The sequence below is a fragment of the Vulpes lagopus genome, chromosome 2, assembly GCF_018345385.1.
Source record: "Vulpes lagopus strain Blue_001 chromosome 2, ASM1834538v1, whole genome shotgun sequence".
Taxonomy (NCBI): Eukaryota; Metazoa; Chordata; class Mammalia; order Carnivora; family Canidae; genus Vulpes; species Vulpes lagopus.
The window spans coordinates 73477427-73502950 of NC_054825.1; the positions used below are offsets into that span (position 1 = coordinate 73477427).

A 25524-nucleotide genomic window follows, 5' to 3' on the forward strand; every position below is an offset into this window, starting at 1 on the left:
TATTAATGGACAGCTGGATTTTCTCCATTTTTTGGCTATAATGCTCCTGTAAATATCTGTGTACAAGTTCTTATGTGGACACGTGCTTCTATTTCCCTTGGGTACATACCTAGGAGTAGGAGGTCATGTGCTGCTTGTGCTTCAGTGTGACCCATGCCTTTGCTGGGTAATGTGGTAGACATATTTAACTTTAAAAAACTACCAACCTAGGGGATCCCTGGGTGGCGCAGCGGTTTGGCGCCTGCCTTTGGCCCAGGGCGCGATCCTGGAGACCCGGGATCGAATCCCACATCAGGCTCCCGGTGCATGGAGCCTGCTTCTCCCTCTGCCTGTGTCTCTGCCTCTCTCTCTCTCTCTGTGACTATCATAAATAAATAATAAAAAAAATTAAAAAAAAAAACAAAAACAAAAAACTACCAACCTGTTTCCCAAAGTGATTCTATCTTTTACCCTCCCAGCAGCAGTTTGACAGTGATTTAATTGACTGATCTCTGCCTAATAGCAAAATATGAATTTATTCAGCACCCAGGAGTATGCCAATGTTCTGTGAGCTCACAGATCTAAGAATAAGAGTCGGATACGTGCTGCGAAAAATATCAGGACGATATGCTCATTTATTCTTCGCGTGAGAAGAAGTAGGACAGGATGCACAGAGAGTACAAGTCAACTGGTGTTAGTCTTAGCTGCTCAACTCAATCCGGATGTCAATTTATTTGCAAAAAATCTACCATTTATGAAAATCTTCATCAGTACAAAGCCCAGAAGCTCCACTTAGGGGCAACAAACATGGCTGTGATGCTGAACAACTCTGGTCTTTCCCATAAAACAAGTAAGATCTAACTGACAGAGTATACTGACCCTTGAAGCAGCAACCCTCCGGTTTCAATATAGGCCTGGGTATTTTTAAAGTAAGGCTAGAATGAGCTATGGAATTTTTAAGAATATATTGAGTGATAGATGGTGATTACATCGGGTGATCTGAACAGACCTGCATAGGTAATAAAGCACGTCACACAGGTAGAATATGCCAGTACCGACGTGTATGGCTCCCCATTTCAGTAAGACTATGTGGTTCTCTAGAGGAGGAAGAGGTGGCCTTCTCAGCTTTTTATTGGTCAAGTTCTACTAAGGCTTGTAGAATTACCTACCATCAGGTCAATGCTTCTGTCTAGAAGAGGATTCCAGTCCTGTCAGCAGAGGAAACTAGACATTAAAAATCTAAGTCAAGGTTATATATAGGATGAGTCTCAGAAAACTGAATTGTACACTTAGGAAAAAACCATTTCAAAGAATCTGAGCGTTAAGGTTAATAAGGTCTTTTCAGAGATGCAGCCTGTGAAGAACCCCCAACACTACATAGTGAACAACAAACAGCAGAAGAAAGTCTTAACTAAAGTGAAGACAGAAAAATATTTACATTAAAGAAAGGGTTCAGAATGAAGTAATATTTACAGGATGCTAAAAAATTAATCTTCAGCCATAATGAGGCCTCTTCGAGCTCCCAAAACCTTTGCTTTCTTCTCCTTTCGTCTTTGTTCATGTTGCTTCCGTTGTTCTTCCCTAAAGAGGTACAGTTACTCATTAGGCTCTAGTGAAGCTCCATAAGAGTCCACTTTAAAGCATCTGTCATCAGACTAATGTCCAAGCTTAAACTGAAATCCAGATACTTGTATAAAATATTCTTACAGAACACTGTGTTCTAGCTAGTGGGCTGTCTGTGGAAGCCACACCTGTAAGTCACTTGTGTTACAGGGCTACAAACTGGTATTTCCCTTTTTATGTTAATGCAGCATTCTAAAATTAAGCATGGAACTGGAACAAAAGGCACCTCAGTACCTTAATTTGTTTTAAATGAGAAATCTCTCCTTTGGAAGTCAAAAGTCAGGCTCAAAATCATGTAGTCTAGTGGAAGTGCTGGAATTAGAACCAGGTTCTGCCGACTTAAGCCACTGTATCTTTCTGGAAGGGATTAGGGATTGGTAGGAGGGGTTTAGGGGGGCTAGGATTATACTGAATAAAACTTAAAAACAATTCATCAAGGATTCTATACCCAATGTGGGGCTTGAACTCAGCCCCAAGAACAAGAGTTGCATGTTCTGACTGAGCCAGCCAAGCAACCCTATGTTAACAATCTTAATGGCAAATATAGTTACTTAATGTCTTGGTGGCAGCTGGATACAGGAAGTCAAATGATGGGTAATCCTGTATTAGGATGGTTTTATGCAGGGAATCAACTTGATCAGGACCAGCTACACCCCACAGCAAGCTCTGGCTTTAACTTGGTTTTCACATGCAGAAGGAAGCCTCTAAGGATCAGCTGGGGATTTCTTCTGGGGTAGGGTCTTGAAGCCTGATTTCCCTGGGAGTGAAGAATTTACATCTGGGCACTTGGATTGGTGTCTGGAGGGATAGCCAGATACGCTGGGATGGTAGGTCATGTGAGAACAGGGTTCCCTCCTGAATTACCTATAGAGCTTTGGAAACCGTACAGCTGCTTGGACCCCACCTCCCAATTGCTGAATTAGAAACCACTGCAGTGGGGCCTAGGCACATGTACCTTTATGAAGTTCTAGATATGATTCCATGACTCCCCCCCCTTTTTTTTCCCCATGACTCCCTTTTTCTTAAACACCACTATTACTGAAACTCTCTGTACTTCAGAGGCTTTGCTTTTAAATATAGTCTTTTAAAATTAAAAGAACTATAGAACTGGTTAATTATATACTCACCGAGTCTGGAGAGGAGGTTGTTTATAAGTTTTCTTGTGGAAGCTAACTCTGTTGGTATGTTGCTTGAGAGAACTATTTTCTTTAGGTTGACCCCATGGTTTCAGTTTGCCTAGTTTAGGAGCGACAAAGATTTAAGATTTTTCTATTTATATTCCCAATTTTACTCATTTGAGGTTATTTGCTTGTTACCAATATTTATACTTTATAGACATTTGCCAGTATAATTGTATTAGTTTTAATTTCATAGTCCACAAATATAAATGATGTAAGTTATACTTTTTTCCCCTAAAAATAAAGTTTTTTAAAAAAGATTTATTAAGAGACAGAACATACATGCATACACAGGCTGGTTGGGCAGAAGGAAAGGGAGAAAGAATCTTAATCACATGGTGCTGAGCCCAGAGCCGGACGCAAGACTCAATCTCACGACCTGATATCTTGTCCTGAATTGAGTCGGACGCCTAACCAACTGAGCCACCCAGGCGCCATGTGTGTTTTACTTGTTAATCCTTGGAAACTCAGTTTTATTTTTTATTTTTTAAAGATTTATTTATTTATTCATGAGAGAGAGAGGCAGAGACACAGGCAGAGGGTGAAGCAGGCTCCATGCAGGGAGCCTGACATGGGACTCCATCCCGGGACTCCAGGATCGCGCCCTGGGCCAAAGGCAGGCACCAAACCGCTGAGTCACCCAGGGATCCCCAACTCACAGTTTTAATGCTATTAAAAAAATCTTAATACTAAATCCAATTACATAGCACATTAAAAAAAAGTCATCACAACCAAGTAGTTTATCCCAAAGTTGTTTATTATTTACTTATTTTTAAAGATTCTATTTACTTATTCATGAGACACACAGAGAGAGGGGTAGAGACATAGGCAGAGGGAGAAGCAGGCTCCCTGCAGGGAATCCGATATGGGACTTGATCCCAGGACCCCGGCATCATGACCTGAGCCAAAGGCAGATGCTCAACTACTGAGCCACCCAGGCATCCCTCAAGGTTTCTAGGTATTTAATATTAAAGGATTTCATCTGAGCAATTTGTTATTACTGTTCCCTAGTAAAATGTATTTGGAATGGAATAAGTGGATTTTATTAGCTTTAGACCTGGGACCAAACTTCCAGATGTTTACATATTGCTTTTGTTTAGTTTATGAGTTTTTTTTTTTTTTTTTTAAGATTTTTATTTATTCATGAGAGACATAGAGAGAGAGGCAGAGACACAGGCAGAGAGAGAAGCAGGCTCCAGGCAGGGAGCCCGATGAGGGACTCAATCCCGGGTCCCCAGGATCACGCCCTGGGCCGAAGGTGGTGCCAAACCGCTGAGCCACCGGACTGCCCCTATGAGCTCTCTTTGAGTGCCAAAGATTATTTGCAGTTTCCCATTTTATAAAAAGGACTTTCACACTGCTGATGTAATATTTGTTTTCTTTTCCTTAACACACTAAATGACTTGTCTAGGGTATAAAAATAATAAGCAGTACAGATGAAGCTCTCAGCCAGATTTTCTATTAGAAGTTAGTTGTGGCCAGAATCATTCCCCAAATACTTTCTGAGCACCTGGTATGGGCATGAACTTTTCTAGGGGGGCAGCCCCGCTGGCTCAGTGGTTTAGCGCCAGGATGTGATCCTGGAATCGAGTCCCATGTCAGGCTCCCTGCATGAAGCCTGCTTCTCCCTCTGCCTGTGTCTCTGCCTCTCTCTGTATGTCTCTCATGAATAAATAAATAAAATCTTAAAAAAAAAAAAAAAAGAAAAAAGATTTTATTTATTCATGAGAGACACAGAGAGGGAGGCAGAGACACAGGCAGAGGGAGAAGCAGGCTGCATGCAGGGAGCCCGATGTGGGACTCGATCCCAGGACTCCAGGATCACACCCTGGGCTGAAGGCAGGCACTAAACTGCTGAGCCACCCAGGGATCCCGAATAAATAAAAACTTAAAAAAAAAAAAAAAAATCTATTTCAGAGGTAGAGCTGAAAAGACTAAGTGATGGACTAGGTATGGGGTCTGAGAGAAGGAGCCAGATGACGCCCAGGTTTCTCCCTGACAACTTAGTAATATGTGCCAGGGCCATGTATAGGAAAACCAGGCAGAGGGAGCAGTGTGGTGTGTGAAGAAAGAAGTTTTGTTTTTGTACTACAATTGATTCTTACTTCAAAATAAGATTTTTCATTATATTTGTTTCATTAATGTAATTTAAAGATAAACACTGTTAGAAGAATATGATTTATGGGAAATCATCTTGTTTTATTTTATTTTTATTTTTTTAATTTTTTTTTTTTTTATTTATGATAGTCACAGAGAGAGAGAGAGAGAGAGAGAGAGAGAGAGAGAGAGGCAGAGACACAGGCAGAGGGAGAAGCGGGTTCCATGCACCGGGAGCCCGATGTGGGATTCGATCCCGGGTCTCCAGGATCGCGCCCTGGGCCAAAGACAGGCGCCAAACCGCTGCGCCACCCAGGGATCCCAAATCATCTTGTTTTAAAGTAATTCTAGAATCACAAAAAAACCACCTGAAGTATTGTTTTTTTTTTTTTTTAAGATTTTTTTTTTAAAAGATCTTATTTATTTATTCATGAGACACACACACATACACACAGAGAGAGAGAGAGAGAGAGAGAGAGAGAGAGAGAGGCAGAGAGGCAGAGAGGCAGAGGGAGGCTCCATGCAGGGAGCCTGACGTGGGACTTGATCCTGGGTCTCCTGGATCTCCACCAAAGGCGGCACTAAACCGCTGAGCCACCCAGGCTGCCCATATTGGTTGTTTTTAAAAATGTTTTTTTAGTATTGGTATTTTATTTTATCATTATTTTTTTTTTAGTATTGGTATTTTAGCTGGATATACAGATACTTTAATACATGCCCAATTTATATGGGCATTTATATGACCAATAAATTCCCAGGTTGTTTGACTGGGTGGATTCCAGCCTGGGATCCTTTGAAAGTTGTAAAGAAAACATTAATTTGCCCATAGGCCAATTTCCAAATTTCTTGATTTTGCCTGCTATTATTTCTTTGCTATAACACTGATTAGAAATTAGGTCTTTGATTAACAGAAATGTAAGTGAATCATTATTTAGTATTTGCTTAGTGGATAGTTTTTTAAATTATGGGTCATGTGGAGCCGGGGGAAGAAATTCTAGGTGATTCAGTATGGCTTTCCACTGAGGCACTAGAATCTTTCACATCCTGAGATGTAGAACTATTTAATCCTAAGTCTTTGGCACGGCTTTCTAAGAACATTGGCACGTACCTTTGTGTGGCTCATAGTTGAGGGGACGAGACAGACTTGCTTTGAGATCAAACACCGGTTTCTTGTTGGAGACTGGAGTCTGTGCTGCCTCAGTTGTCAATTTGAATGGGGTAACAACTATAAAACCAAGGAACAAAACCCCAGGGCTTAATTAGGAAAAAAAAAATGAAGTACCACTTCTCAGTCTTAAATATATCATCTATATGGACAGTCTCAACCATGTAGGGTTAAAAAGAAGAAAAGAATAACCAAGGCAATCTAACCACCAAGACTTGCTTCTTTTGTGAGCTCCCCAAACAGTCTCAATATTAGGTTTTTTTCCTTAGGAATCAGCTGGGAGTTGAAAATCCTGTTTAAATAATTGACTGGGTAAATTTTTAGGCTGTGTCCCTGATATTATTTACCCTTTAAAAATATATTAGTAACATTTTCATTCATACAGATAACAAAGCCTGCAAGGAACCTAACCACATACAGATGAAAAGATATGTGGCTCTGGTTGTTATTTAATAAAAGCAGTTATTTATGGTACAAAAATTCACATATTTAAAGTTAATATACCAGGATGGTAGGATTCAAGTAAAGCCAAATTTTTGCTACAGTTGGGCATCATATATTGGGCCTATTTTGTAATTCTTTCCCATCACAGACTACTGTTGAATGTTAGCACTTGCATGTATATATGAAGAAGTAACCAAGACCTAGGACCCCTCAGTTAAATCAGAAAAGCACAAAACCCTTGTGCTTAAGCAATCCCATTGCGTTGCTATCAGGTGACAGTAGGGAGGGGAACACTGGGGCTGTCTATAACGCCAATTTTAAATAAGTATAATTCAACCTGTAGAGTAACTGCAACCCTGCTACACACGCCAGCTCATCCATCCTAGGTCTAGAGAAGCTTTTACATGTGTACAGGAGACATAGTTAAGAATGGTCACAACAGCATAATAATAAAAGTTGGAAATATCCACATGGTCAATAAGCATTAAAATGCATAAATTGAAATATATCCATATCAATGAAAATGAATACATTTTATAGCTCATTTGTCAATATGGATGATTCTTCAAACATTATGCTGAGTGAATGAAAGCAAATCATGGGGGAAAAAAAATCATACAATTGGTTTCCTTTACATAAAGTTCTTATCTGATAATTGGGGAAAAAAACTATCCCATCCTAACTGGGCACACCTCTGAATTACCACGAGGAGAAAAGTCAGAATATGGTAAACATTTAGTTTCTGCCTCAAGTCCTCTGTGAGCATTTGTGAGTCCTTTCTCATTACGAGGTAAATGGCTGCTACCCAGTGACCCCAGCTCTCTGTAAAATAACAGTCCTATCTTAGGCAAGTCCACTCCACTTTTAGCACTGTTTTCTGCCCAGGCCCCTTTCTTCCCATACTGTAGGGAGATACAGAATGTTACATGGAATGTTTGCTTGCTGGTATTGTTAAGATTAAAGGTTAGGGTGGGAATGAAAGAGCTCATTTAGAGAAAGAATCGCATAAATTTACTGTTTCCACCACCTCTGGCCTTGCTTAAAATGTGGGCTGTCAGTCTCTTCTATCTTTAAGGTATGAAGAAACCCTCATAGAGCCTCACACTCATTATTGACACTGTACTCTCCTCTGGTCAGAAGCTCCTGCTGGATTGCTGTAGTCTCAGGAAAACTGGAGAGCCTTTATGTGATCAAGGCTCTTGCTCGATGGTTTCAATAGGACTCTCAAGAATTTTGACCTACTCAGTTCTAATATAGGCCTTAATCTGCTGGTTTTTATTTTTATTTAAAATTTGTACTGCTACTGCAGTATTCTTTTGAAAGCCCACCTGGTCATTGTAGGTGATGATTAAGTAGACTGTATGTAGAAGAGTATCCATTTGGCTTATTCTGGTTTACACAGTCTATAGTGTAGCATTTATTCCACAAACTCTGGGATCCTATTAGCTTCATAGTCTTGGAGGACCAGTCAGAGGCTGTAATGAATATTGTGATCCTCCATCTAATCCCGGAGTCCTGAAGGGGCTGAATGCTCTTCAGGGAGAGTCACCATCTTAGGACTCCTCATAGACAAGATGGAGTCATCAGGCAGACACCAGGTGTTTTTTTTGTTTTTTTTTTTAAGACTTTTTTATTCATTCATGAGAAACACAGGGGGCAGGGGCAGACACAGGCAGAGGGAGAAGCAGGCTCCATGCAGGAGCCTGATGTGGGACTCGATCCCGGGTCTCCAGGATCACACCCTGGGCTGAGGTGGCACTAAACCGCTGAGCCACCTGGGCTCCCTAGACACCAGTTTTTTTGTTCAGGTCTCTGGCATTTTCCTCACCAATATAAAATGAAAAATATGCTATGGTGAACTTTTTGCTTTTGATTTTATAGTTATGGAGAGAGGCTTTAAGTAAACAAATACACTTAATAACTTCAGGAAGTTACATGGCTTAAAGATGAACCAGGGTTTTTCTTTTGTTTTACCAGAAGCAGAATTCCCCTTTGCGGTCTTTAACTTGCATGTCCCGAGCACAGCCTGGCCTTTTGGGGTACTCCCACATACGGTCACATGTGGAGACTTTCTGGCTGGAGTCTTGGTCAGTGAACGCTTATGTTCATTATCTTTGGTAGCAGCTGAAAACCTAAACAGGACAGTAGAGTACCAAACATGAGTGCTTGTGTCATGAGTAACTTGTAGCAAGCTTACGTGAATAAACCACTTTTGCAGAATAAACATTTTACAACACTTTATTTGTAAAATATGGTTTTGTCTTCTCTGCTCTCCTTGCCTTGGCCAATGACAGGACAAGACTGTGGGGCTCAAATTACAGTTTAGGAGGTACTCTGAGCACTCCCCTCTTTCTCTTCTGGTGACGGCTTATCAGAGGGAACAGGAGACTGCTATGCCCAGGAAGTGATGGGAATAGACCTTATGTCTTCCTAGTAGATGGTCATTCATTTAAATGGTCCATAAAGGGATGCCTGGGTGGCCCAATGGTTGAGCATTTGCTTTGGCTCGGGGCATAATCCCAGGGTCCTGTGATCAGTCCCACAATGGGCTCTCTACAGGGAGCCTACCTCTCCCTCTGCCTATGTCTCTGCGATGAATAAAATGTTAAAAAAGAAAAAAGTCCATAAGCCCATTCTCCTAGCAAATTGCCATAAGTTTATCTCATTGATTAAGATGCATAGTTTCTCTGCATTTTAATGTGTGAAATTGGGATGTGTTCTGTAATTAGTAACAAACACATCATAGTTGGCAGTGATTCTTCTCAGTGGTTCATAAAATAATGGTGATTATCCAGCTGATGGTGTCTTAGAGTCAGTGAAAGTCAGGAAGGACAGATCTACATGGTGTGGCTGTGAGGTTAACAGAAGAGAACTTCTGGACTTGTAACGAAAATGTGGTGGTAATCCTGAATCAACACCCAAAATTATTATGAAATATTCTACAACCCAGTTAAGACAACTGCATGTTAGGAGAGTTGCCATGAAAGCCAGGCTGTTCTGTACACTGCAGTGGAGCAAGGACTTGCCCCAACCATGGTGTTCTTAAATACTATTAAATACAATCAGAACTGCCAAGTAGAGGCACCTCATACTCAATTCTAACTCAATAAATAGAATTCCAAACTTAAGGTCATTTTTAAGCTTTTCTAAAAACTGTCAGATAATTGAATGTGTTGGGCAAGTGTTACCAGGCACCTCACTATTAGATGCTGCAAATGCACTCAAGAAAAGGAGATTAGGAGCACCTGGCTAGCTCAGTTGGTAAGCATGCAACTCTTGATCTTGGAATTGTAGGTCTGAGCCCCACAGTGGGTGTAGAGATTACTTAAAAATAAAAGCTTTAAAAAAAAAAAAAAAAAAAAAAAGCTTTAAAGGAAAAAAAAAAAAAAGAGGGGTGCCGGGGTGGCTCGGTTAGTTAGGCGTCTGCCTTCTACTCAGGTCCTGCTCAGTGGGAGTCTGCCTCTCCCTCTATTTGTGCTCATACTCTCTCTCTAATAAATAAATAAAATCTTAAAGTGCTTGCTTTGGCAGCACATATTCTAAAATTGGAATCATACAGAGAAGATTAGCATTGCCCCTGTGCAAGGATGACACACAAAATCTTAAAAAAAAAAAAAAAAAAAAAAAAAGGAGAGAATAACATTTCTGTATTAAAGAAAGGGGGCCTGAAGATCTTCATCTCTGGGATAGTTATAGTTGGGGGCTACCCTGCTATCAGACAAGGTACAAGCAAAAAAAAAAAAAAAAATCGAGGGATCAGTGGGGCATAGGATAGCTAGGATACTGCAGTACCCACTGGGTTACAACACTTCCACTTTAGGATGAGTTAACTAAGTTCATTGCATCGAGAAATTTTCTGCAGGAATTTAGCTTCAACTTTACATTTAAGTCAATGGGAAAATTTCTCTTTACATATCTTTACAGGCATACATTAAACAAATAAAATGAATATCCATGTATACTTTATTTAAGCCAAATGTGAGCTTAGGGATATTCGATAAGAAAATCCAATACAAGTTTAAAGAAAAAATATTAGGTTATAAAAACCATCTGATTTTCTCTCCATTCTGATCCTCTTTTGCCTTCTTTTTCATCAACATAGAAACATATTTGATGTCATCCACCTGAAATGCACAAGAAGCATTAAAACTTTGAAATGGTCCTTGTACTTGATTACATTTTGGAGTCCTTACCTGACGTTCATCTTAGTTGCTGATAGAATGGAACGCTTGGCAGACCCCTTCCCACACAAGGTGCTCTGGCCTGTAGGGCCCAGGGGCTGGCCCTGTGAGTGGCGCTGGCTGGAGGGAGTTCGAGCCTCAGGGAGCCTTCCCCGGAGAGGAACTGGAGTCACCACTACTTCTTTGGTGACCGGTTGCTTCTGCAGAAAGACACAGGAACCATGCTCAAGTTTGGCTTCTTAGCACTGTCCTCAGAGTGCCCCCATTCATCTCCTTGTTCTATCCCCATTTTTAACTGCACCTGTTATCTTTCCTTCTTAGAGCCTCATCCTATTCCTACCTGCCGGGTGGGCTGCGCAGTTCCTAGCACCTGTATTGGTATGGTGACCAAGTTATGATTAACTTCTGGTTGTGCTGAGTCATGGGTTATAGAAAGCCTCTCCTAGCTGCCATGAACCCAGGGATTGGGACGCCTGGGTGGCTCAGCAGTTGAGCATCTGCCCTTGGCTCAGGGAGTGATACCGGGGTCCTGGGATCAAATCCCAGATTGGGCTCCCTACAGGGAGTCTGCTTCTTCCTCGGCCTAGGTCTCTGCCTCTCTCTCTGCCTGTCTCATGAATAAATAAAGTCTTAAAAAAAAACAAAAAAACAACCCAGAGATTTTCTGACTAAGGAATGTGGCTGAACAGACACATGAGAATGTGATTAGCAGTTTATTAAATACAAACTCAAAGAACCACCTATTACATAAATAGCACACGGAATCTACAAATAATTCCACTCTTATCCTCATGACCCCCCCAAAGGCTTCTTAAAGTTTTTAAAAACAAAACAAAAGAAATAGGGAGGGAAGGAACTCTCCCTTTGAAATGACTGGAGGGGGATCCCTGGGTGGCTCAGCGGTTTAGCCCTGCCTTCAGCCCGGGGCATGATCCTGGAGTCCTGGGATGGAGTCCCACATCGCGCTCCCTGCATGGAGCCTGCTTCTCCCTCTGCCTGTGTCTCTGCCTCTCTCCCTCTGTGTCTCTCATGAATAAATAAATAAAATCTTAAAAAATATATAATTAAACGACTGGAGAGGGATCCCTGGGTGGCTCAGCGGTTTAGCCCTGCCTTCAGCCCGGGGCATGATCCTGGAGTCCTGGGATGGAGTCCCACATCAGGCTCCCGGTGCATGGAGCCTGCTTCTCCCTCTGCCTGTGTCTCTGCCTCTCTCTCTCTCTGTGACTATCATAAATAAATAAAAAATTAAAAAATAAATAAATAAATAAATAAATAAAATAAACGACTGGAGAGGGTCCACTAAGGTTATCATTTTTTATATACTGTCTGGGCACAAGAATAACAATGTCTTCCTGTCACTGGTTTCAGCTTTTGCAAGCAGAAGAAATATAATACAACTCTGCTAACTAACAACAGTGGTGGGTCTACTGACATTGACAAATTCTGGTTATGTCCTAGGAAATACAAGCACTCAGAGAAGAATGTCAGCTTCTCAGCATACAAGCAGAAGAGATTCTAATGTGACACAAAGTTAAAACACATGGGTAAGAATTACTATTTAGTAAATGCACATGGACATGGATACTAGAGGGCGGGGAGGGCGGGGGCGGCGTTAGGTTAGAAGTATTCAGCATACTGTTCTATTTAATCACACTTCTTATGCCTCCTCCTGTCTCTCCTCTAAGATTCCCACTTTCCATGCTGTCTCTCTTCACAGTTCACTTGGTGTCAGGACCATCAACTCTGCATCTTTGTTTTAAGCTACTTACGATGCAGGAATGAGTCTACTAGCCCTTAACTATTTGACTTTTTTTCAGGTTGAGTATTAAACCGTTGATTCTAGTAGTACTAACTCATTTTGTCAGTAACGTATGTAACCAGTATCTTTTAGTAATAAAAATCCTGTTCAAAAAAAAAAAAAAAAAAAAAATTCCTGTTCAATCCTAACAAAGAGCTCAATCATACCATGGTACCCCTCCCCCCAAAAATTATAGGGGGAAATAATAAAAGCAGGAAAAATAAATGTAAGAGCTTATTTTATTATCTTAGAACAGGTAGGGTATGACAAAAGAAACCTCAGACCCTTAAAAGGAAAAATTGGATAAATTTAAGAAAAAACCTTTCACAAGATAAAAGACACCATTAACATGGTTAAAAGATAGATTGTAGGAAAGTTTTTGTAATATAGGATAGCATTAATATAAATGGTTAATAGATGGGTAAAAAATTAAGAAAAAAATTTCACAGAAAAATCCCAGCCAATTATAACATATAAACCTAGAATAAGCAAAGAAATGTCAATTGTAATTTTTTTCATATCATATTAAAGATCTAAAAAATTCATCATTCCTACCATTGACAAAATAATCAGGAATCTTGGGGCACTACGTTTCCGATGTTTGTAGAGGGCCATTTGGCAACTAAATCAAATAGATCTGCCAGCTCTAATCATGAAAATCAAAGAGACAGGTCAAAGCCAGGATTATTCTAAGATCTCTTTATTATCCAATACTATCCAACGACCAATCCTGAAATATGTCAACTGTCAGGAAAAGCTTCCTATAAGCTATGGTGAAGTCACTGTAATTTTTTATTTTCCAGTTTTCAAATAGATAATACCCAATAACCTATTTGATAGATCTATTCCTTAAACAGTGGGGAGTCAGGTTCAGATTTTAGAACTAAGCTCATTCAGGTGGGGTATCGGTAAAAAATAAGATAATCTACTCATTTATTTAACATATCTCCAGGATTTATAAACTCAAGTTTAGGGTTGAGACACTTATTCTCTCACTTTTTTTTCCTGGGAAACTAACACCCGTATTAGTATAGAAAACTTGACTATCAGGTATTTAAGCAGACTCAGTTTCATGGTAAGGAAAATGAGTGGCCCTGCTTCAGGCATATTTGCTGCTAGCTCATTCTTATACAAAAGAAAAGAAAAGAAACTATAGGTCCACTTTATATAAATCCTCAGCATGGGCCACTTGTCTAGGTATTCCACTGCCAATACAGTGATACCTAGCCCTTACTAATATTAACAAAGTACTACTATGGGCACACTGAGTGTCTCTTCTCTGATTTTCCATCCATGCTGTTGGATTAGTATGCAGGAATGGAGGCATTCAAATGCCATGGCTTGGCTTTGTTGCTGTTAGCTAGTTCATAAATGGTGTCTTCAACTATGTTAGCAGGGGTTTTATAAAGACTTAAAATGAAATGTTATTACTCTAGATTCAGCCTTTAAGAAGTTTATAGTGTATGTTTCTTTAAAAATTATTTAAAACTTATTACCTAGTGTGTTTTTGTACTGGTGTTTGTATCAGAAAACCTAAAACTCAACTGACTGATGTAGCAGATACTTACTGTCCCTGCTAACAGTGGTCATGTTCTGCCTCTTTCAAATCAGCTTTATACTGTTTTGTGTTGTAATACCACAGACTTGCCTCCAATTCTTCTTCCTTTTTTTTTTTTTTAAGATTTTATTTATTTATTCATAGACAGAGAGAGAGAGGCAGAGACACAGGCAGAGGGAGAGGGAGAAGCAGGCTCCATGAAGGTAACCCGACGCGGGACTCGATCCCTGGTCTCCAGGATCATACCCCAGGCTGCAGGCGGCGCCAAACCGCTGCGCCACCAGGGCTGCCCGCCTCCAATTCTTTTTGAGAAATAAGCAAGCTATATGTATTAAATTCTGGAGTAAATGTTACCCAGTCTTCTATGTGGGATCTCTTTAACACTAGATACCATGTAACATAACATAAGGATGGTATCAACTCACTGCTCTGCTAATTCAACGTCAGGGTTGACTTCATCACCTTTTCTTACTTGAAGGGACCTTGAGTAGAGCAGGACCTAGACTGAAGGGTCCCAGGAGTTCAGTAATCAGGAAGCCTCTAAGTTAGCCACTACAATTCATTCCTTTTTCCTTTAGGTGAGAGACCAGGAAAAGAAGATGGCTTCACCCATAAATCAGTCCATCCTCAACAAAAGTAATAAACACAATGTGTGAATGTTGAAAACAGAGCTTATTGGCACTTTGGAGTTCTTTATAGCGAAGACTCCTGATTTTATTTCGATGGTTCTGAAAATTCTTATGGTGGGGGGGGGAGTGATTTCAGATAATAAAGATAAATTAAACTCAAATCTGTTCCACTGGAAGGGTAATAAAAAGCTGGCTGTATTAGCTAAGGTATTAAAATCAGAGAGTTCAGTCCCATTGAAAACATAATTCTAGGGGTGCCTGGGTGGCAGTTAATTGAACATCTGACTCTTGGTTTCAGCTTAGGTAGTGATCTCAGGGTCTTCAGATCAGCAAGCTTAGCACTGAGCTTGCTTGGGATGCTTTCTCCCTCTGCCCTTCCTACTTGAGGGCACACTCTCAAACAAATCTTTGAAAAAAGAAAAAATTTTATCAGCATACCTTCAGTTCATTAAATGAGTTGTGTTCTTCAAAATGTTTCTTTTTCCTTTCAATATATTGATCAATGGACTCCATTTCCTTAAAACGAGCCTCATGAAGCTTCTTAAAGTCTAGAATGTTCCCCAAAATATGACAATTAATAATAAGACAAATACATTTACTCACCTTCCTTTTGTCTTTCTGTTAATACTTATTCTTTTCTCTGCATCCCTGATATTCAACTTCAACATCATCTTTGCTAAAAATCTAATTTCAAATCTTTTAGCTTTTGGAAACTCAGGGACAGAGTATATTCATCTTATCAACTATGAAACACCATGTCTCCACTGTCCATTTCCCCACTGACAACTTGGTTTAGTCCACAGAACAATTACAGATTTGTCCTCTCCCCTCACCTTAATCAAATGGCCTTTACCTAATCATAAATTTGACATATTTTAATGTTTAGAAAGCTTTATAACAAGGATTGGCAAACCTTTTTTGTAAAGGGTCAGACAGTAAATATTTTATTTAGCTTTTGTAGCCACATCTCTTTAATACAATCCTCTAAAACTATAAAGGCCATTCCTAGCTTAAGGGTTGGAAGACAGACCAAGGTGAGCAGCAATTTGCTGACCCCTGCTCTGTGCTATTCTGATTAAGAATATACTGGGGATGCCTAGCTTGTCAGAGGAGTGTGTGACTCTTGATCTTGGGGTTGTGGGTTTAAGCCAATGTTGGATGTAAAGATTATCTTTTTTTAAAAAATATTTTATTTATTCATGAGAGACATAGAGAGAGGCAGAGACACAGGCAGAGGGAGAAGCAGGCTCCATGCAGGGAGCTCGACGTGGGACTCGATCCCAGGGCTCCAGGATCACGCCCTGGGCTGAAGGCGGTGCTAAACTGCTGAGCCACCCAGGCTGCCCTGATGTAGAGATTATCTAAAACAAACACACAAACACACATACAAGAAAACAAACACAACACTTAAAAAATTTTTTTTAATAAAAAAATTCTAAATATTAAGCATATGCTTTTCTAATATATGCTGAGCAGCACTTTAAGTACTATAAACATAATAACACGTAACATTGTATGTGCCAGGCAATAGAGAACAATAAATTACATATTTAAATATGGAGAGTCACTCGAGATGCCTGAGTGACTCAGCAGTTGAGTACCTGCCTTCGGCTTGATCCTGGAGTCCTGGGATTAAGTCCCACATTGGGGTCCCTGCAGGGAGCGTGCTTCTCCCTCTTTGTCTCTGCTGCTCTCTCTCTGGGTCTCTCATGAATAAATACAATCTTTAAAAGAAAATATGGAATCTTAAACTTATTATTGAAAAAAAAAATTAAGGGTGCCTGGTTGGCTTAGTCAGTAGAGAATGGGACTTGATTTCTAGGTCATGAGTTCAAGCCCCATGTTGAGAGTAGAGAGTACTTAAAAAAAAAATTAAGAAAAAAAACCCTACAGGTGGACATCATTCCAAATACTTTATAGACATTCATTCTCGGATATTTACTGAATACCTGCCATGTGCTAGTTGCTATGTTAGGTAATCAGAAGTTGAAAAATAGTCTCTATATACAGAATACCTTGGCTTTTGTTTTTTTTTTTTAAGAATACCTTGTTTTATTGCACTTTGAGAAACTGGGTGTTTTTGTCTTTCGTTTTTACAAATTGAAGGTTTCCTGCAACCTTGTCAAGCACCATCTTTCCTACTGCATTGGCTCACTTCATATCTCTATCACATTTTGGTAATTAGTTCAATATTTCAAACTTTTTCACTGTGGTCATATATTTGCTATGGTGCTCTATGGTCACTGATATTGTAATTACGTTGGAGCACCACAGGCAGTGCCCATATAAGATGGCAAACTTAATAAATGTGGTACATTCTGACTTCTCTTACAGTAGCCTGCCTCTAAGTCTTCACGTGAAATGAAGAGTTGCATATCTCTCACTTTAAATCAAAAGCTAGAAATGATTAAGTTTAGCAAGGAAGGCATGCCAAAAGCCAAGATAGCTAACTGGTCCCCTAATTTTCAGCCTAAGTTGTAAATGCAAAGGAAAGGTTCACGAAAGAGATTAAAATGCTACTCCAGAGAACACCCGAATGGTAAGAAAGCAAAATAGCCTTATTGTTGAAATGAAGTCTGAATGGTCTGTGTAAAGATCAAATCAGCCACTGTATTCCCATAAGCCAAAGCCTAATCCACAGCAAGGCCCTAATGCTCTTTAATTCCGTGAAGGCTGAAGGACTTAAGGAAGCCACAAAAGAAAAGTTGGAATCTAGCAGAGGTTGGTTAATGTACAGTCCATGACATAAAAGTACAAAGTGAAGCAGCAAGTGCTGATAGAGAAGCAGCAAGAAGTTATCCAGAAGATCTAGCTAAGATCATTAATGAAGGTGGATACTATGCTAATTAATAGATTTTTAATGTAGAGGAGACAGCCTTCTGTTACAAGATGCATTTGACCAAATGATCAAACTGTAGTGAATGAAGCGTTGCTTCTTATGGATAAGCAAAGAAAGTAGTTTCTTGAGATGGTATCTACTCCTTGTGATGATGCTGTGAAGATTACTGAAATGACAATGAAGGGTTTAGAATATTCCATAAACTTATACTTGATAAGGCAGTGGCAGGGTTTGAGAGGATGGCCTCCAGTTTTGAAAGAAATTCTACCGCAGGTAAAATGCTATCAAACAGCACTGCATGCTACAGAGAAATCATTTGTGAAAGGAAGTCAACTATGGTGGCAAACTTCATCATTGTCTTATTCTCAGAAATTGCCATAGCCACCCCAATGTTCAGCAACCACCATCACGCATCACTCAGCAGCCATCAACACTGAGGCAAGACCCTTGGCCAGCAAAAGGAGGACCACTCTGGGGCAGCCCCAGTGGCGCAGCGGCTTAGTGCTGCCTGCAGCCTGGGGCGTGATCCTGGAGACCTGGGATCGAGTCCCACATCGGGCTCCCTGCATGGAGCCTGCTTCTCCCTCTGCCTGTGTCTCTGCCTCTCTCTCTCTCTCTCTGTGTCTCTATGAATAAATAAATAAAATCTTAAAAAAAAAAAAAGGACCACTCTGCTGAAAGCTCAGATGGGGAGCATTTTATAGCAATTACTTACTATTTATTTATTTATTTATTTATTTATTTAATAGCTTACTTTTTAATTAAGATATGTGCATTGTTTTTTGAACAAGATCACACACTTAACAGACTACAGCATGGTGTCAAACACAACTTTCACATGCACTGAGGAAACAAATTCATTTGACTGACTTTTCTGCAGTAATCGCTTTATTGCAGTGATCTGGAACTGAAGGTGCAACATCAGGTATGTCTGTATCAACCTAATGAAATAGGTAGTATACCCACTCCCACTGTAAACCGAGGAAGCAGGCTGATTGAGGATAAGATGCCCGTGGTCTCAGAGCTAGTGAGAGAATGAAGATGCAAGGCCCAGTTAGTGCATTCAAGCTTTTAGCTGTTCTTGTGCACTGCCTATTTGGCATTAGCTTAAGCAGCCAACTATTATTTTGTTTGTGTGTAAAACTTACTTGGAGTAGCACTTATAGTTCTTTTACTTTTTCCAGGTTTGGAAAACCCATCTGCGTAGAGAGGCTTCTTTCTTTCTGCAGGTACCTTTGAATCTTCATTACCTGAATCTAAAGATACAGAACTAATCAAAGATTTTGCAACAAGTTCTCCCTATTAAGAAACATCTAGAAGTTGGGGGTGCCCAGCTGGTTCAGTCGGAGTATACAACTCTTCGTCTCAGGGTCATGAGTTCAAGTTCCACAGTGGGTGTAGAGATGACTGAAATAAAACTTAAAAGAAAAAAAGAAGGTCTACAAGTTAACATGGGCGCATTTTCATGTGATGGAGTCTGCCAAGGTGATAGAAAAAATGAGCACAAAGAATGAGTTACAGTATCACTACATAGATCATATGCTTCAAGTAGGCAGAAATTTTATGCTTCCAGTATAGAAGTTACGTAAATATATGAGAAATGGAAGAACACTTTTTCAAAACTTTTCCTATGAATAGGTTATTGTAATTAGAACAATAATCCTCTAAATCCTGGGGTGGCTGGCTGGTTCAATTGGTAGAGCATGCGACTCTTGATCTGAGACCCAAGTTAGGGAGAGAGATTACTTAAAAATAAAATCTTAAAAAAAAAAAAAAAAAAAAAAAAAGATTCCACAATGCCACCCACCTAAGAAACATCCTTACTATTAGCATTTTGGCATATTTCCTCAGGTCCTCCACTTCCATACTTGTTTTTGTTCTTTAAATCCAGCTAAAATCATGGTGTTATGTATTGGCTATTCTTCCTCACAACCATATTTTGGGATCTTTTTCAACTTGAGGCAATTTACTTAAAAATATCAAAGTGGGGGCAGTACCTGGGTGGTTTAGTCAGTTAGATGTCTGCCTTCAGTTCAGGTCATGATCCCAGGGTCCTGGCATCAAGCCCCACATCAGCCTCCCTGCTTGGCAGGGAGCCCGCTTCTCACTCTTCTCCCTGCTCATGCTCTCTCTCACTCTCTCAAATAAATAAATAAATAAAAATCTTTAAGGGCAGCCCCGGTGGCGCAGCGGTTTAGCGCCGCCTACAGCCCAGGGTGTGATCCTGGAGACCCTGGATCGAGTCCCACTTCGGGCTCTCTGCATGGAGCCTGCTTCTCCCTTTGCCTGTGTCTCTGCCTCTCATTCTCTCTCTGTGTCTCTATGAATAAATAAATAATATCTTAAAAAAAAAATCCAAGTGGGTTTTCAAGAATATTACTTATAAAGATGTCATTCATACTGAAGGTTTCCCAATGCATCCATAAAACATAAAAGAATAACTGGATAGAGCAGGAGGGGCTGGAGCTTCTGCTTAGACCTTGGCTCTAAAACCAGAAAGGTAAAGTTTCATGCAAAACAGGGTATTTGGAATGGAATAGAAAATGGAGAAAAAAACAACTTCACAAAGAAGCAACTCAGCAGAGTGATAAGCTGCTAACAAGCCACGACTTGTGCCTTCTGGAGGCAATGACTGACAATCACTCTGCGGAATTTCTGCCAAAAGTGCATGATCTAAATCTAACCCTCAGCACATATTAGACAAACGAAGGCAGAGACACCCTACAACTGGCCTGTGTTAAAAATGTAAAGGTCTGGGATCCCTGGGTGGCGCAGCGGTTTGGCACCTGCCTTTGGCCCAGGGCGCGATCCTGGAGACCTGGGATCGAATCCCACGTCAGGCTCCCGGTGCGTGGAGCCTGCTTCTCCCTCTGCTTGTGTCTCTGCCTCTCTCTCTCTGTGTGACTATCATAAATAAATAAAAATTAAAAAAAAAAAAAAAAAAAAAAAGTAAAGGTCTAAACAAAAAACACACACACAGGGCAGCCCTGGTGGCGCAGCAGTTTAGCGCCACCTGCAGCCCAGGGCGTGATCCTGGAGACCCTGGATCGAGTCCCATGTCAGGCTCTCTGCATGGGGCCTGCTTCTCCCTCTGCCTGTGTCTCTGCCTCTCTCTCTGTGTGTGTCTCTATGAATAAATAAATAAAAATCTTAAAACACACACACACAGAAAGGGCAACATCCTCAAAAACAAAGGAAGACTGAAGTTAGACTAAACTACTCCAGGCTATAGTAGACTAAAGAGACAGCAGGATGAAATCCAAGAGCCAAGATTTTCCTTTGCTTTAATGGCCATGACTAGAATAAATCATGAAACCTAAATAAGGTCATATATAGAACCATTTAGCAATTCTCACACTTCTAGTCTCAGGGTTACTATATTCTTAAAAATTATGGAGGACCCTCCCCCCATTTTTGTTTACATTCTATTTATCAGTATGGGCAATTAGATATTACAATCAAAACATTAAAAAAATATGATATACTAGAAAACAATGTTCTTGTATGTTTAATAAATTTATGAAAAATGGCTAAGATTTTTAAAACAAAAATAGTGAGAAGAGATATTTTCACAATTTACTTAATATCTGATAGCTGGATTCTGTTATTTGCTTCTGCATACAGTATGTTATGATATAGAAGTATAGATGAAAACAAATCTTGCTACAGGTAGTTGAGGGAGGAGAGTACTGTAATACTAAGCCTTTTCAAGTAACTGGATATTCTTCTGATACTATGTTAAGTACCACTTGACAAGTGGTAGTTTCTTAAAGGTTAGTTGCAATGTGGAATATGAATCCATACCAATGAGATTTTGTATTTTGTATCCCATATATTTGTGAGAAAAAGTCTTGTGGGTTGGGACGCCTGGGTGGCTTAGTGGTTGAGTGTCACCTTTGGCTCAGGGAGTGGTCTTGGGGCACCAGGATCGGGATCGAGTCCCACATGGGGCTCCCTGCAGGGAGTCTGCCTCTCCTTCTGCCTGTGTCTCTCATGAATAAACTCTTAAAAACAAACAAACAAGAAGTCTTGTGGGTCTATTTTTGTTTTATTTTAAGCTCTATGTCCAACATTGAGCTTGAACTCTCAACCCTGAGATCAAGAGTTGCATGCTCTACCAACTGAGCCAGCCATGCAGCTGACCCTAACATACTTTGTTTTAAGAAACAAACGCTGAGGGGCACCTGGATGGCTCAGCGGTTGAGCGTCTGCCTTTGGCTCAGGAAGTGATCCCAGGGTTCCGGAATCGAGTCCCACATTGGGCTCCTTGCAGGAAGCCTGCTTCTCCCTCTGCCTGTGTCTCCGCCTTTCTCTCTCTGTACATCCCATGAATAAATAAAATTGTAAAACAAAACAAAAACAAACACTGAAGTATTTAGGATTAAGGGGCATATTTCTGCAACTTACTCTCAGGGAACAAAATGTATACAATACCTATATGGATGCATATATGTATATAAATATAAATAGAGAAGGGCCAAAGTAAATGTGGCAAAAACATTAACATTTCAGACATCAAGAACATAGCAACACTTGGTACTATTCTTGCAACTTTAAGTCTGAAATTATGTCAAAATAAGTTTATTTTTTTTTATTTTTATTTTTTTTATTTTTATTTTATTTTATTTTATTTTATTTTTTATTTTTTATTTTTTTTAAATTTTTTATTTATTTATGATAGTCACAGAGAGAGAGAGAGGCAGAGACACAGGCAGAGGGAGAAGCGGGCTCCATGCACCGGGAGCCCGATGTGGGATTCGATCCCGGGTCTCCAGGATCGCGCCCTGGGCCAAAGGCAGGCGCCAAACCGCTGCGCCACCCAGGGATCCCTGTTTTTTTTTTTTTTTTTAAAATAAGTTTAAAAAAGACCTCTCGGGATCCCTGGGTGGCGCAGCGGTTTGGCGCCTGCCTTTGGCCCAGGGCGCGATCCTGGAGACCCGGGATCGAATCCCACATCGGGCTCCCGGTGCATGGAGCCCGCTTCTCCCTCTGCCTGTGTCTCTGCCTCTCTCTCTCTCTGTGACTATCATAAATAAATAAAAAATTTAAAAAAAATAAAATAAATAAAAAAGACCTCTCACCAGAAACTATGTGATCCTATTTTTTGCTCTTCAAACAGCCTTTTTTTTTTTTAAAGATTTTATTTATTTATTCATGAGAGACACAGAGAGACAGAGAGGCAGAGACGCAGGCAGAGGGAGAAGCAGGCTCCATGCAGGGAGCCCGACGTGGGACTCGATCCTGGGTCTCCAGGATCACACCCCAGGCTGCAGGCGGCGCTAAACCGGTGCGCCACCGGGGCTGCCTCAGCCTGTGTTTCATTACATGAACTTAGCATGTCCATGCTTGTTTCTCCATGCCCTTGAACCCGGGCCCTGCAGCTAAGTCTCCCTGACAAGACGATTGCTGGAATAGCAGATACCAGTATTTCCACCACCACTTCTGACTCTTTGTCATTTCTATCTTGCTGTAAATCATGAGTTTAAAATGGGCTTATGAGGAATATGCATCAAAATTCCCCAGGGTGTTTATTAAAAATTGAAGGCTTGCAGGCTCAGTATCAGACACTCTACCTCTGGTAACTTTCTATATTTAGTAAGACATTCAAAATTCTAGGGAAGAAGGGAAGGCTCAGCATTAGAAATTCTGCACAATAACTGCACGGTGCCCATGGAAGTGGGTCATCTCCACCCCTCAGGCTCTGCCTCAGGTGCGCAGACACAGTTGCTGGGGGAAAAATGGACACAGAGACACTGTGGGAGTTGACAGGGTTCCCAAGGAATGAAATCATAAAGCGTCAAATTCTGTTAGGTCTGGGGGAACTGAAGTTTTCTGGTCTCATTGAAACAAACTTTTAGTTGATAAACTTTAGGGGAAAAGTTTTTAGAAAGTTAGAGACTAAGTATACGTTTATCATAATAAAAGAGGCAACTCTACTGGGAAGGTAGACTTTGCAGCCCCCTTTTAAGGGTCTTTGTTGAGAAGACCATCAGCTTTGGGTACCTGGGTCTGGAGTAGGCCAGAAAGAGCTAATGGTGATGAGCAGAGCCCTCATTTTGTCAGAATAGAGATCAACTTCCCTGAACTTTCCAGTTGCCAATCTTACTCTGTTTTTTTTCCACAACAGTACTAAAGATGACTTGATGGTCTACTGTATCTGGTTTAAACTTTCGCTTTCATTGCAGAACACTTAGGAGTTCTAAAGCATGGTGTTATAGGTTGAACTGTGTTCCTCAGAAAGGTATGTTGAAATATTTTTTTTTAAACTGTTATGACTCTCATTTTTTAAAATTTTTATTTATTTATGATAGTCACACACACACACACACACAGAGAGAGAGAGAGAGAGAGAGAGAGAGAGAGGCAGAGACACTGGCAGAGGGAGAAGCAGGCTCCATGCACTGGGAGCCCGATGTGGGATTCGATCCCGGGTCTCCAGGATCGCGTCCTAGGCCAAAGGCAGGCGCTAAACCGCTGCGCCACCCAGGGATCCCTGTATGTTGAAATATTAAGTGTAAGAAACAGTAATAGGACTTCAAGAAAAAGCTTCTAGTTTGTTATGGTAGTCCTAGGAAATGAACACACATGGGTCCCCTAGGAATATCAGGGTTTTGTTTTTACTTATTTGGCATACCATTTATTCTTCTTTTTCCTGTGGAGACTGCATTCTCCTCTCCTTGGTTCTCATCTAGTGGTGAAGGAACTTCTCCAACAGTTCTGAGATCCTGGTTTTCCTGCTTCTCTGGATCCTGGAAGTCAGTGTGATCACTTATTTTTATCTCTGAATGATCCTGCTACAAATGTTAAAAGGGAATAAATGATAAAAAGTCACCACTGCCTTCCAAAGATAAGCACCCAAATTGACAAGGGGCTAAAGGAAGGAGGAGAATTAGATTTCTGAGTGGCAGATTTGGGAATAGGACATACTAGGACCACTGAAAAGCATAAATGGCAAGAACAGCTGAGAGATGAGAAATTATCAGTCTAAATGGATAGTCTAACAGCCAATGGATTATAGGGAACTAGAAAATAAAAATTAGGACTGTGAATCTTAAAAAACGGGTGGGGGGGGGGCAGTCCACGTGACTCAGTGGTTTAGCGTTGCCTTCAGCCCAGGGTGTGATCCTGGAGACCTGAGAGGGAGACAAGTCCCACGTCAGGCTCCCTGCATGGAGCCTGCTTCTCCCTCTGCCTGTGTGTCTGCCTCTCATTCTCTCTCTCTCTCTCTCATGAATAAATAAAATATTTAAAAAAAAAATTAGGACTGTGTTTTGTAAAGTTACATTTGGATGAGAGGATAAAAAAGAATAAAATCAGAGTCCTCTCAAAGTGGAGGGGTGGTGGGCACCTGGGTGGCTCAGTGGTTTAGCATCTGCCTTCGGCTCAGGTTGTGATCCCGGGTCCTCGTATCGAGTCCCACATGGGGCTCCCCACATGTAGTCTGCTTCTCCCTCTGCCTATGTCTCTGCCTCTCCTGAATTAAAAAAATAGTAATGAGGGAAGTGCCTGGCTAATCCTATAACCATTCTGCTGAATGACCAACTGAAGAGTGATCACTAGATCAAAGGCCAGGTTGAAAAGAAAAAAAAAAAAAACTTACTGATACTGGTTTCTCTTTCCTTCTTATATTATCCCTCACTTAAGTGAGTGTTTAATTCATTTTCATATTTATTTGACCAATATTGAACTTGTGCTTAATCCTTAGTGAGTGTTTCCAAGAGTTAGCACCCAGGGTGTGAGGATGACCAGCGTGGCCTCGGGTCTGTGATTTCATGGAGCTTACAGCACACAGTTTACAACCATTTGATACCAAAGAAATTCAGATAGAAAGTTTCCTAAGAATATACCAATTTTGGCACAGGTGGTGGTCAAGATTGGTACACGTCCATTCACCTGGGAGTCAGGGTTCTTGCACCTTCTCCTTGTTTTGATGATGTGGCCAACTGGCTCCCTCTTAGCTTGTTCCTGGCTGCTCATCTGCATCTCAGTCTCATCCCAGGAGGATGCAGAAGTTTGAGTTCCATTCTAAA

General features: G+C 40.7%; 1 protein-coding gene and 1 non-coding gene across 5 annotated transcripts in view; one reads left to right on the forward strand and one right to left on the reverse strand.

Moving 5' to 3' along the window:
- Positions 1 to 596: 596 nt before the first annotated feature.
- NUSAP1 (nucleolar and spindle associated protein 1) overlaps positions 597 to 25524 on the reverse strand; it is a 39730-nt gene continuing 14802 nt past the window's right edge. The window contains exons 3-11 of one of the 4 annotated variants that reach the window (XM_041740466.1): positions 25388 to 25519; positions 24129 to 24243; positions 18643 to 18750; positions 15094 to 15203; positions 10680 to 10867; positions 8461 to 8618; positions 5986 to 6102; positions 2730 to 2838; positions 597 to 1560 (exon numbers count right to left, since the gene is read on the reverse strand). In XM_041740466.1, coding sequence (XP_041596400.1) covers positions 1467 to 1560; positions 2730 to 2838; positions 5986 to 6102; positions 8461 to 8618; positions 10680 to 10867; positions 15094 to 15203; positions 18643 to 18750; positions 24129 to 24243; positions 25388 to 25519 — 1131 coding nt within the window. In that variant the 3' untranslated portion in view covers positions 597 to 1466. Of the gene's footprint in view, positions 1561 to 2729; positions 2839 to 5985; positions 6103 to 8460; positions 8619 to 10679; positions 10868 to 15093; positions 15204 to 18642; positions 18751 to 24128; positions 24289 to 25387; positions 25520 to 25524 lie in introns of all 4 variants that reach the window. The other 3 variants (XM_041740463.1, XM_041740459.1, XM_041740470.1) reach the window with 3 other exon arrangements.
- LOC121485907 lies at positions 10002 to 10108 on the forward strand. The gene has a single exon (XR_005986411.1). It is a non-coding gene; the product is annotated as a U6 spliceosomal RNA (small nuclear RNA).